This window comes from Lycorma delicatula, chromosome 10 (assembly GCF_047948215.1).
Source record: "Lycorma delicatula isolate Av1 chromosome 10, ASM4794821v1, whole genome shotgun sequence".
In the NCBI taxonomy this organism is placed as follows: domain Eukaryota; kingdom Metazoa; phylum Arthropoda; class Insecta; order Hemiptera; family Fulgoridae; genus Lycorma; species Lycorma delicatula.
Window position 1 is genome coordinate 4551545 of NC_134464.1, and position 14613 is coordinate 4566157.

The 14613-nt window shown below is 31.3% G+C and overlaps 1 protein-coding gene across 3 annotated transcripts in view; it reads right to left on the minus strand.

Annotated features, from left to right (window-relative positions):
• Window positions 1–14613, minus strand: part of pcx (pecanex) — a 192970-nt gene that overhangs the window by 89626 nt on the left and 88731 nt on the right. For all 3 annotated transcript variants that reach the window (XM_075377880.1, XM_075377879.1, XM_075377878.1), the window contains 3 exons: window positions 12203–12391; window positions 5634–5735; window positions 2143–2503 (listed from right to left, as the gene is read on the minus strand). In XM_075377880.1, coding sequence (XP_075233995.1) covers window positions 2143–2503; window positions 5634–5735; window positions 12203–12391 — 652 coding nt within the window. The remainder of the gene's footprint in view (window positions 1–2142; window positions 2504–5633; window positions 5736–12202; window positions 12392–14613) is intronic.

Genomic DNA, 14613 nt, shown 5'->3' on the forward strand with positions numbered 1-14613 from the left:
TTGGCAATTTTCAATAAAGATCTTTAATAATACGGTTTCAGAAAATGTTAGTCCAAGTCCAATTACCCAATCATAAGTATGAAAATTGTTAAGTAGATTTATAGCCCATGTAAAGCAGAATTTAGGATATTTAAATTTTATGTTAAAATTACAAAATGTACCAATCATTTAAGAGCAACTGTAAAAAAAAAAAACTGAAATAGAGAATTCAACCATACTCTCTTAAAAACAAAGAAATAGTAAGGGTCAAACAAAAAGATCTGGTACATGTCTTTTCCCTTCTTGGATATGAAGGGATCAGAGAAACCCCTCACAAAATTTCATCTAAATTCATTAAAGTTAAAATTTATTCATTAAACGTTTTTAAAAATTAATAGATTAAATAAAACGGCGAGTCTCAATGTATTTGATAAATCTTCATTTAATGATCTGATAATTCCTCCTAAATAGATAATAAATTACAAATGATTGGTAAGAAATGAAACGGAAATGGACAGTATGATGATAAAAATGAAACATATGAAAAGGTTGTTTTCATGACATATAGGCTAAGAATCATGAAAAATACTAAATGGATTAACATATTTAAGCAGATAGAAAAGAAAGTTAACTATAATCATATGCATGTGAGCATTTATGTAAATGACAAACTAAGAAATTAATGTTATTAGTTAAAAAAAAAAGATCGCTATCAGTGTTTTGAGATCTGAATACAGAGGCTTAAATATAAATAGTTAGAAAACAATACGAAAATAACAATGAATCGATGGTACATTCCATTAGACGGGCTGGATTCCATTTTTTCAGATTTTTACGACTTTGTTCACTTAAATAGTTTTCAATAATAACACAGATACAGGAAAATGGAATTCCTCTATCCTTATTTAAAAACAATTAGTTAAAAATAGTAGCCAAAGAAATTCCTACAAAAAGACATAAGCAAGAATTATTTCAACACCATTCTGAAAAGTAATGAGATTACTTTATTTCATTTACCAATTGCGGAAGAAAAAACATGCTGATTGAACAATGTCCTTGGATATCTCTGCCGGAGCATAAATTTAACCAAGACTACAAATGATGTCTTGCCATTCTCTATTGTTTCTTTTTCTCTAGTCTTCTGTGCCTCACACCCTCTTTATGTCTTATGGGCGAGTGCTGATTGATAGTCAAATGAATATACCTAGCAGCACTGAAATATTCTGTTCAGTAGCCTCGCTAGCAATTTCTAATTTTTTTTTGAACCTGATTCGTCTTATTACTTTTGGTTGTGCAGACTGATCAGAACAGCAGCAGCAAGTACTTCATTAATCTTTTTATGTGGATCCCCCAAACATCTGCTGGAGAAGTATTCTGCCAATGGTGTTTTTCTGGTTTGTAAACATGCTTTCATCAATTTAAACAATGGTTTTGTTGCTTTAAATTTTACAATGGCTGTTCTTTCAACACAAAGAATATATACATCACTTGCACGTATATGTTCCAACCTACAATCAGTTCTTGGCAAATTAAATTGCCAGTAATAGAAATCTATACTAATCAATTTCTCACCACCAACCGTAAATGAACTGCACAACAGTCATAACTAGAAATTGGCTTATCTGAAGCCAGTTAAGAAAATATAAACTTCTATTTTTATTACATGAGAAAGCTTTGGCACCTCTACCTTTACATGACAAAAATATAATTTCATTGCAAGGCCAGTGCACAAGATTGCAAACTCACTATGATATGAAAACTAACAAAAAGAATGAGTATGACTAATAGAACAAACAGAGAGAAGCACCGATATAGTAGTTGCTATCATATAGTGTTCTGATAACATAAACCGAAAAGAAATAATTCATTGTTACATAGTAGCACTGAGATAGTAGTTACTAGAAGGTGTAACATAACAGTCCAGTAAGATAGTCTTATAACAAATAAATTGTTCGTTCGATATAAAAGAAAAATATGATTTCATATTTAATAATGAAGGAAAAATTTGACTTTAGATATGAGTTTATATAAGTGATAACACATAAAATAGAAGCAGTATTGAAATTCATACACCTTCATAAGGATGAAAAATGGGAATTTTCTGGATAGCTCTTCCAGCAAATGGTAAAGTACTACATGAATAAACAAAGTTTTAATATATACCTCTGAGTGCGAGTAGACCTTTTAATTCGTCTATGTCTTGCCCGAATACTTCTAACATCAGCTCTTGATCTAAGCTCGGTATCTTGTTGCGGTGCCGGTACAGCTGGAGGACCTCTAGTAGCTAAAAATGCAGCCAATAAAGGGGCAGGAGGAGATAACAAAGCACTGAGTTCTGTATTTGAGCCTGAAGATGATGCTGCTTCACAATTTTTTGTTTGACTATCAACTGACTGTTGTAAATTATTATTATTATTATTATTGTTGTTAATATCATCTTCTTTAGATCGATGACTATCTAATTTAGTACTACTACACAATACTTCAGAATGACGTACATCAAGCCTGCCTGGAGATCTATTACCTGCAGTCACATTATTACATAAAAATATTATATTTCAGACACAGAAATACAAAAACATACAATAAAAAAAAGTATGACAAAGAAATATTCAGATGTACTATAAATTTCCAATCTCCCCACAATCTTATAGAAAAATATTTGAGCGAATGCTTCATATTATTTAACAATCAGACAAAATTAAACCAATAAGAGGAGTTTTTTAACTATAGTTAGCACATTTTATAAAAAGCAGTACTACTAGTCCTGTATGCTACTGTCAAGGTGCTCCTTCCTCATCATTTAATGCAATACAATAAAATATCCATAGATTCAATACACAGGATTGAAATTCATCTGTGAAGTCTGATTAACAACAATCAATTAACTATTAATAAAATAAACATCTATAAAATTTAAACTCTGTTAAACAGGCAATTTGGTTGGCAATAATAAAAAGAATTTTGTAACTTTTGACTGTCTGTCAGTATCATTAATAACAAAAGAAAGTTCTAAAATGTAATATAACCTTATTAGCTGAGCAATAAGCAATCTTTTCTTATTATCCTTGCTCAACTTGGACAATTTTTTTAAACAGATTTCCAATTACCGTAGTATTTCACATCCTGTTCAATGTCAAATGATACTTAGCAATGGAATTTTTTAATTTTGATGTTTTACTTGGTGTAATTTTTAATTTGTTTCAAGTATACAAGATGAAAATCTAAAATGTTCCAGACTTTATCTGAGACTCACCTTGCTCATTAATTTAGCTTTTAATTGGATAGAAAACAACGTATCAGAAAGGTCATTCAAATGATTTCCAATAAAGATGTTACCCTACTCTATACTATTAGATTGCAACATGTCATTACAAATGAAGTCAGCAGATTCAATCCCCATGGAATCTATCAAATAAATAAGGAATATACAGTAGAAAGGAAAATGGGAGAATAGAGGAAGGGGACTATAATTAACCCAAAGAGGAAAAATTATTATAGTCGTTCAATAACTAAGGAGTCAAATGAATAGAAAAATTATTGTTTAATCAATGACAATAAATATTTTCCAACAAATCCCCAGCTAAATTTGGACACTTCCCATCTTTCAGTGAACTTTCTTATTCAAGTAAAAAATGAATTGTTCACCTCAGTGTATGAGCCATTCTTGTGATACGTTCTTGACCTTCTCATTGTTACCACATAAAACCACTTTGATCTGAAGAAAACAAAAAAATCAGATGTCGCAATCAAGATTACCACCTTAAAATCAAGATTGTAAGGTGGATATGACAACACCTGCCAACCAGATTTTTGAATAGTTTCTTGTGTTTTTTGAGCAATATGGGAGCAGTATTATCATGCAGAAGAATTGCACATTTGAGAAAGAAACGGGATGTTTCCTCTTTATTGCAAGTTTCATTTTATCTCCTAGAACTACAAAATAATTTATTGTAAATTGATTGATGTACATTTTTATTCTAAATTATTGCAATAAATTTGATCACTATAGTCATAAAACACGATTAGCTTCAATTCAATGACTGATGCATAAGTTTTGAACTTTTCCTTATATGTTAACTTGGATATTTCTCTTCCATACTTTAATGTTTGGATTTATCAAAATGATAAATCAAACTTCATCACTAGTTATTATGCTATCTAAAAAAAAAGCATTACTTTTCTTAAGTAAAAGAAGACACAAACTTGTTGCTTAAGGTTCCAAACAGATCTGAATTGCAGTGTTTTTTATTTTGAGTAGACTATTAAGAAATCTATCTTAAACACATGTTTTTTGGTAAATAAACTTATCCTGGATAATGGAATGGGCAGATCCAACACTCGCACAATGAATTTCAGCAATTGTTACACTTCTGTCCTTGCAAATAAGATCATTAATGTAATTTTTTTTCAAAGCTGAAGTCAAAACTTTCACCAGTTTCCACAATAAAAACTGGTGATTCCACAAGATTAAATTGTTCACTTCATTTATAAAAATTTCCATGCCAAAAAAACTTTTTAACATACTGTTTTAACAACTGCAAATGAATTTGACCCGGTTTTATACCTTCAGATAATAAAAATTTAATCACAGCACGTCATTCTTCCACGGCAAACATTTAAAGCAGAGCTGACATTTTGAAATAAGAGATTATTATACAGGGAATTCTTTTCAAACAGCTGATATTTTCTATATCAGGGATGTGAACTTGAATGTCAAACAGTTTCAGTTTATTTTATAAAATAGTTTTTTTTTGCTGTTGCCACTTGTCTCTTTAATTATTGATTGACTCAATCAATACTCATACAATCTCTTCAAAGCAGATTTTAGAGTATAAATTTTTTAACAAATCTTCTTACAAGTTTAAAATGCACAAAAAATCCCTTTAAAATAACTATTATTTTTATTGATTGAAATAAATCTTAAATAATCTTTAAAATTTATTTGGCAACCACACATTTAATGGAACTCCTGTATTCTTACTTTGCATTTAATTCTTAAAATAACAAACTTAGGCTACTGGTTAAGATCGTGAACTGCATTCTTTATAAGCCGATCAATGATTCCATAACACCTGAGGGAATAGCATACCACAAGTTGTAGGGTGTGAAGTAAGTGAAATCCCAAGAGCTAAAATCATGAATAATATGCTGATCTCTGCATATCACTTAAGTGAAGAATATACTGAGTACGGTATAAACTGTACACTGTTGGCTTCTTCAGTGACTAATAACTATGTCTGTACAGTCAATGCATCTTGTTAAACAAAAAAACTTGCAAATACAGAAATAACTAATGCCACAAAGTTATGCAAGATGAAAACAAAGATAATTAATTAGTCATGAAATTAATTAGAAAATAGTGAGTAACAACTAAAAGGGACAAAGATAAATCATTAGGAAAAATAATAAAAACTAATCCCTCCAGTGTTTGGAGAAGTGACTAGACTAACATCTACTAGTGCGTCCAAATAACATGAGTGATTACACTATTACAGCCATATAAATTGTTCCTTTGCTAAATTCATAGTCTATTAATCAATACTATTTTTATCATTGCTATCATCAGCATCAGCTCATTATTATTGTTTTTATAAGTTAACACAAAAGTAAGAATAGATAAACACATCATTATTATTTTCAATTTAAAATACCTCTTTCCTTATCCCTAAAAGCTGCTCTTCTTCTTTGTCTCCTTTCCTCACCTCTACTGCTTGAACCAAAATCAGTACTTTTTCTTTTTTCTCTTGAATCAGCTTAAAAATAAAAAAAATAAATTTAATTTTATTAACTTCAATACAATGAATAATAAATAGAATTAATTAAAATATAACAATAAAATCAAGTAATTTAAATAAAAGAAATATATATATAACAAAAAAAACAATTAAAATATACACTTACACGAAATGATTCAGATCAGATTTTTAAATATACATCTAAAAACATTCTTTTTAATAAATTATTAATATAAAATATGCAGTACAAAGATTGTTCAATTGGCTGTGTATTAAACCTCATATACATTGATACACAATGCATATATACATAGTAAACGCATTATAATTCTTTTTTTCTAATTGGAGGTACAAATAAACAAAAAATTAGTCTAAAACTTGTAAAGTTTTTCACGAAACGACATAGATTGCAATATGTATATTTTAAAAAGCAGGAAAATATATTTACTAAAGATCATGAATGTCCCAATAATATGAATAAAATTTTATTAAATAATTTTCATCGTTAAGTCTAGCAGAAGTGTCTTCTATATACCGCATGGGTTTTGATCTAGAAGGTTCTTATTAAACTCACTTTCATTACTTACTAAGTAAGATGATTCCTTTTTAGGTCTGCAGACTTATGACAAAACATTATGACCGCAATTAACAGATTAATAATCTGTTCTGACATCATCTTTTTGTTAATGCAACAAAATACATATCTGCTTCATCATTTGTATTTAATTGTGTTTGAAAATATTCAAGCGGTGAAGAAAGCTCTTTGTTTCTATACTTGGACAATAAACCAAAACAGTGAAAAAGAAAAATACAAGAGAAGATTAAAGCAAAGACAGAAGCTTATATTAAATTTTTGAATAAAAAGGATGCTGAGAGTAAGGAATTGTATAGTGTATTGAATATGATAGTGATAAGGGAGGTGATAAAATTAGTGAAGGTTTAAGATCTGTAGAGGCTTGGGACTAAGACAAACAACAATAACAAGGTGTAAATATTTAGAGCGTAAGATATAAGAAGTGGAAAAGTTACTTTCAGAATTTACTTCAGGAAAAAAGAATAGAATTTCTGGAACGAAGTGAGTTACAGTTAGACAGGGAAGGTTTTTATGAATCAGACATGAAAGATGTGGAGAATGCCACACAAGCTAATAAACTGAGAAAGTTTCCAGGACAAGGTATAATGTTTCCACAACTAATTAAATGTGATTCTAAAAGTTTTTTTGGGTATGATTATGTGTTGTTTGAAAGATGTCTAAGCAGAGAATACCCCTGGAGAAATAGGAGGTCAAGTAATAATAACTAAACATAAAAAAACAAGATTTAGATGACCCAAAGAATTATAGAGGCAGTTATTCCATTTATGGGCAGAGTGTACTCAAAAGTTTTAAAAACCTTATTTTTGAGAGGGAACTGCTGGTATTCAAGGAGGAGCAGGTGGGTTTTAGAGGAGGAAAATCAACAAACATATGTTTTACTCTTAGAATGTTAAGAGAAAAGGGGACAAAGATAAGTCAAACAGGAGACTCATATTACTTTAATAGTCTTAAAAACTCCCTATATGAATCATGAGACCTTGCCATTGGTGAGGGGGCTTGAGTGCTCAGTGATACAGAGTAGCTGGACCGAAGGTGCAACCATGTCAGAGAGGTATCTCTTGAGAACCAGACTAAGGAATGATTTCTGAAAGAGGGCAGCACCTCTCTCAGTAGTTGTTAAGGGCGTAGGTCAGGGACGACTAAATGGCCATATCGACATCAATCACTCAGTCCACTGAGTACTACGCAGCTGAAAGAAATGGAAAACTACAGCTGCTTTTTTTTCAAAGAAAATGTAGCTCTCTGCATTTTCATATAGCAATGATGAAGGCGCCTTCCTTGGTAAAATATTCCGGAGGTAAACTAGTTCCCCGTTCAGATCTCCGAATACTAAGGAAGGGGTCACCAGAAAATTAGAAAAAAACATTCATGAGTCAAAGTGTGGAATGTTTGAAGTCTAAAAAAAGGCTGGTAGGTTAGAAAATTTAAAGAGGGAAATGAATAGGATAAATTTAGATGTAGTAGGAATTAGCGAGGTTTGGTGGGAAGAGGAAAACTACTGAGTTTCCAAAATCACCTGACCAGAGTCAGGTGATTTTGGAATAATTAACTCAGCTTCAAATAATGGGCAGGCAGGAGTAAATTTTGTAATAAACAAGAAGATAGGGAAGAGAGTAGAGTATTTCAAGATACATAGCAATAGAATCATTTTAATAAGGATAAAATCAAAACCTAAACCGACAACGATTGTTAATGTCTATTTGCTTACAAGCGCCCACGATGATGAGGTAGAATGTGTTTACGAAGAAATTGACGAAGCAATTAAACACATAAAAGGAGATGAAAATTTAATAATAGTTGGAGATTGGAATGCAAGCATTGGAAAGGGCAAGGAAGGAAATATAGTAGGTGAATACGGGCTGGGCAAAAGGAATGAAAGAGGGGACAGACTTATAGAGTTTTGCATGAAGTATAATTTAGTAATTGCCAACACCCAATTTAAAAATCATAATAGAAGAATATACACTTAGAAAAAGCCAGGCGATACTGCAAGGTATCAGATAGATTATATCATGGTTAAGCAAAGATTTAGAAATCAAGTCGTCCTACTGCAAAACTTATCCTGGAGCAGACATTGATGGCGACCATAATTTAGTGATAAAGAAATGTAAATTGGGGTTTAAAAACCTGAAGAAAAGGTGTCAGATGGAATTTAGATATGCTTGAGGAAGAGGTGGTAAAGAAGATTTTTGAGAAGGACATTACAAGAAGTCTGAGTAAAAAAGATAAGGTAGAAAATGTAGAAGAAAAATGGGAGAATGTTAAAAAGGAAATTCTTAAATCAGCAGAAGCGAACTTAGCCGAAACAAAGAGAACTAGTTTAAAACCTTGGATTTCAGACGATATATTGCAGCTGATGGATGAATGTAGAAATATAAGAATGCTAGTGATGAAGAAAGTAAAAGGAACTATCGACAATTAAGAAATGCTATAAACAGGAAGTGCAAACTAGCGAAAGAAGAATGGATTAAAGAAAAGTGTTCAGAAATGGAAAGAGAAATGAACATTGGTAAAATAGATGGAGCATACAGGAAAGTTAAGGAAAATTTTGTGGTACAGAAATTAAAATCTAATAAAGTGTTAAACAAAGGTGGTACACCGATTTATAATATGAAAGGCAAAGTCGATAGGTGGGTGGAATATATTGAAGAGTTATATGGAGGAAATGAATTAGAAAATGGTGTTATAGAGGAAGAAGAAGTCGAATAGGATGAAAGGGGAGAAACAATACTGAGATCTGAATTTAAGAGAGCATTAAAAGATTTGAATGGCAGAAAGGCTCCTGGAATAGACGGATTACCTGTAGAATTACTGCGCAATGCAGGTGAGGAAGGGATTGATAGATTATACAAACTGGCGTGTAGTATTTATGAAAAACCAGAAGTTCTGTCAGACTTCAGAAAGAGTGTTATAGTCATGATACCAAAGAAAGCAGGAGCAGATAAATGTGAGGAATAGAGAACAATTAGCTTAACTAGCCATGTATCAAAAATCTTAACTAGAATTCTGTACAGAAGAATTGAGATGAGAGTGGAAGAAGTATTAGGAGAAGACCAATATGGTTTCAGGAAAAGTATAAGGACACAGGAAGCAATTTTAGCGCTCAGATTAATAGTAGAAGGAAGATTAAAGAAAAACAAACCAACATACTTGGCATCTGTAGACCTAGAAAAGGAATTTGATAACGTAGACTGGAATAAAATGTTCTGCATTTTAAAAAAATTGGGTTAAAAACAGAGATAGAAGAACAATTGTTAACATTTACAGGAACCAAACTGCAACAGTAATAATCGAAGAACATAAGAAAGAAGCCATAATAAAATAGGAAGTCTGACAAGGATGTTCTCTATCCTCATTACTTTTTAATCTTTACATAGAACTAGCAGTTAATGATATTAAAGAACAATTTAGATCCAGAGTAACAGTACAAGGTGAAAAGATAAAGATGCTACAATTTGCTGATGATGTAGTAGTTCTAGCTGAGTAAAAAGGATTTAGAAGGAACAATGAATGGCATGGATGAAGTCCTACACAAGAACTACTGCATGAAAATAAACAAGAACAAAACGAAAGTAATGAAATGTAGTAGAAATAACGAAGATGGACCACTAAATGTAAAAATAGGAAGAGAAAAGATTATGGAGGTAGAAGAATTTTGTTATTTGGGAAGTAGAATTACTAAAGATGGACGAAGCAGGAGCGATATAAAATGCTGAATAGCACAGGTGAAACGTGCCTTCATTCAGAAATATAACTTGTTTACACCAAAAATTAAAAATGTCAGGAAAAGATTTTTGAAAGTATATGTTTGGAGTGTCGCTTTATATGGAAGTGAAGTTTGGACAATCGGAGTAACTGAGAAGAAAAGATTAGAAGCTTTTGAAATGTGGTGCTATAGGAGAATGTTAAAAATCAGATGGGTGGATAAAGTGATAAATGAAGAGGTGTTGCGACAAATCGATGAAGAAAGAAGCATTTGGAAAAATATAGCTAAAAGAAGAGACAGACTTATAAACCACATATTAAGGCATCCTGGAATAGTCGCTTTAATACTGGAGGGACAGGTAGAAGGAAAAAGTTGTACAGGCAGGCAACATTTGGAATATGTAAAACAAATTGTTAGGGATGTTAGATGTAGGGGGTATACCGAAATGAAACGACTAGCACTAGATAGGGAACCTTGGAAAGCTGCATCAAACCAGTCAAATGACTGAAAATAAAAAAGTCTTAAAAAAGCATATAACAATGTCCCCATTAATATTTTAATTTGTGGAAGAAGTTGATGGAAATTGGAGTAAATTTGTACCCATGCAAATGAATAGTTCCATGCATGCATCCATGGAATTAAATGAATAAAACTCTGTGAGAATAAAGATAGGGAATAGTTTGACAAAATTGTTTGCAGTAAGTTAAGGTCTACATTATGGGTGATGATTGTCACAAACTCTTTTAAAACTGTATCTTGAGGCAACGATAAGGAGGTGGCACTGGAAATGTGAAAGGGTGGGAGATAAAAATATATTTACCATGTATTTCATCGGTGACCAGACTGTGTTGGTTGAGGATGAGCATGATTTTAATTATATGGTGCGGAAACTTCAAAAGAAGTATTAAATAGTGATTATAAAGGCAAATTTTGGTAAATGTTAATGTTTAGGTGTGGGCTGGAGAGAGGTGGTTGATCTTAGTCTGGGAACGGAAATTATACCAGTGACTAAGGATAAGTCTTTTGGGGAATTGTTTAATAAAGAGGGGAATAGTCATGATGAAGCTACAAAACCACACGACTAAAGGAAGCATGTTAGACCCTTAAATTCTATTTGGTGAGGTAACAAGATTGCTAGAGTTATTAAGGAAAGAATTTATCGTACCATGGTTCAGAGAGTTATGAAGCAGAAATGTGGTGACCAAATAAAGGGGTCAAATCAAGATTACTGGCAATAGAGATGGATGTATGGAGGATGCATGAGAAAAATTAGATTGGAGAAAATAGGTATGAGAATACAAGAAGGGGTATGTAAACAGAGAGAGACATTACAGGTGATCTCCAGCAGAATGCAGGTGAGGTAGCTTTTCAAGGCTTCCTAAGAGTGTTTTGGAACAGATATCCAAGAGAAAGAAGAAAAGAGGATGCTCTAGACCTGCTGCTGGAAGGAGGATGTGGAAGATGCTATGAAGGGAAGAAATATGGTGGTGGTGGATGTATAAGAAAGACACCAATGGAAACTGGATGCAGAGAAACAGCATGGAGTGCAGAAATCTGGTAAAAAGTAAAATATTTAATCATACTTCTATCAACAGTTGATTCGAAGCAACTCAACATTATTATCATCATCACAAGTTTAATAATAATAAAAAAAAGAATAAGACTTGACTTTTAACATATTCAAATGTGCTTTTACTTAAAACCTGACAGTAGGTAGTACACATTGACAAAAGCTGTCAACTATTTTAGTTAAGGATAACTGTAAGAAGTTTAAAAATTACATTTAAATTAAAATGGTTAAGAAAAAGTCTTTGTGATGAATATGTTTTTATTTTTTATTTCTATTTTTAATCTTTACAATACATTTAGTATTCTTGTTTTTTACTTTACTTTCATAATTTTTTTAAACTTTTACTATTTTCATTAATTTCATAAAAAGAATATATTTTTTTAAAAATTATTAACCTGAAATATGATTATATATGTATAAACTAGAAACTGAAATTCAGAATATGAGACCTAGGCGTATTCATTTGGGAACTTGACAATATGATTAAATTTGAGAAAACTGGTATTCTTTGCATCATTAATTTTGATATAACAAAAAAGTAGCTATGTTATCTATATTAAAATAAATTATATTAATACTAAACAACACAATAGAATACATATTAATAGATTCACCTGATCTTGAAAGCTGTTTTGGTATAGCACCTTGTGAAGAACTGTGATTTCTTCTACTGCCAGGCAGACCATTATTACAACTTATATTTCTATCAGCTGAATTTAATAATTTAGAAGTAACTTCATTATCTGCACTAAGTGTTGTGTTAGTAGAACTTCCAGAATCTTCACAACGTTTCTCCTTCGGCTCTATTATTTAGGAAGAAAAAAGTACATGCATATACTTTTCAAATATAATAAGAGTACTGATTTATACTAAAGTCAATAACAACAATAAATCTTAAATAATCATCTACTACTTCACGGAAATAATGAAAATTTTCTCACCTCGATGATTAAATTCATCAGGGTTCTAACTGATGACTACTTAAGACTAGTTTACCTAAGAAATAATTTACGAGTATTTTTTCACATTGATTACACTTTGTCAACATAAAATTTGGAACTGAAAAGGGAGTAGGTGTTCTATATAGTATTTTATAAGCTGAATCTGAATATGTATAATGAAACAACTCATTATGAAAAGTTCTTAAGTTACAACCCCTTAAATTTATTTGTTGAACAAACAATACAAGTAAGTTAGTAATCTGTATCTTTGCTTATTTACATCTGATTTATACTGTTATACATGCTGTAGACCTACATTTAATACATAGCAGTCGAATGATGTCATTTCATGTCAAGCCATAGACATGTCAGCGAGTTAAGTAATGAGCAATACAACATGATGAAATTTTCTACAATATGAGTTCAGCTCTTGGTATGACTTGCTGTGTCCTTTAGTTGCGGTAGTGATTTTATCATACACATATCACATAAAGATTGTTTCATAAGTGATGCCATAAATTTAGTGAAAGATTTTTATGACAGAACAACTTTTGTTATTATTTTATTGAACATCAATATTTGTTGTGTGTTTGCCTGCACGCATACGTTTCGAGCTGTTTCATTGCACTCATGGTAAAACAATTTTATGAAATATTTTTCGTAAATTAAAAATTTATAAAATAAAATTTAATTATTTTTATAATTAAGTAAATATTTCTGCAATATTTAAGTTTACTTTCATTCATTAGATCAAATTGAATTTTACAATAAATAAAAATCGGGCTTGTAAAAATTCTCCTAATATTTTTTGTTGTGTTTGCAGAGAATTCACCATGAAAAGTCAAGGAAACCACTATCGAATCTGCTGAAAACTACTTACAAACATTATTTTGACTGTTCCTTGGGAAACCAATAAATCCTTGGCTCCAGATGTAGCATGCATCAAGTGCAACGTTAAACTAACCCAGTGGTTAAAAGGAAAGAGCACTGCCTTTTGCATATCTATAATTTGGCAAGAGCCTACTAACCGTTATGATGACTGCTATTTTTGTTTGAAAACAATAAAAGCAGTATCGCATACCCAAATGTTCGTTCAGCTATGAAGTATTGGTCTCAAAGTGTTGATTTACTGTTTCTGATCGCTCCAACTTCTTGGAAGAAATTAGTGATTACCCAAAAGGCTCAACTGATGAATCCTCAACATCAATAGATATTAATTACATTCCAGAAGAACCAAATACTGAACCTCACCTCATCATACAAGCAGAACTGAGCGATCTAATTCGTGACTTGTATTTGTTGAAACAACAGGCAGAACTAGGTTCACGTTTTAAAGAATGGAATTTATTAAACAAGAATACTAAAATTTCAATATATAGAAATTAAAACAAAAATTTACTGAAATACTTTAGAAGAGATGGTCTAATTTGTTACTGCCATGACATTAGGGGGCTAATGTCTGAACTGTACATTGAATATATTATTCATGATCAGCGTTTATTTATAGACTCATCAAAAAGAAGCTTAGAGGCAGTGTTGTTACTTACATAACTAAAATAAGTTTTTTTTCTACACTAGTAGCACATGCTGTAGAAATGAAAGAAACACATGAAAGCAAGTCAAAAATTTTTAAATCTATTAAGTATGATGAACACTCGTGATGAAGCATTGTTGACCTGAAAGAGATATGGCTTCTCGGTCTCTAGAGTGGCTTTACAAAATATATGTTGTATATATTTTGTTGGCGTATTACCTTCTTGTCGTATTACCTTACCAACTCTACACATAAAATTAAGCCTGATAAAGAATTCTGTAAAAGCATTAGATAAAGATGGAGATGGCTTTAAATATTAACTGAGGTTTTTCCACAATTAAGTGAAGCCAAATTAAAAGAGAGAATATTCATTGGGCCACAAATAAGAAAATTAATCCATGAAAATATATTTGACAGCAAACTGAGTTCTAAAGAACTAGTATGGAAGTCATTCAAAGATGTCATTACTGGTTTTCTTGGAAACAAAAGAGCTGAAAACCTCTTAGTGAACTACAAAAATTTAGGTGGCAGAATGTCATTGAAAATTCAT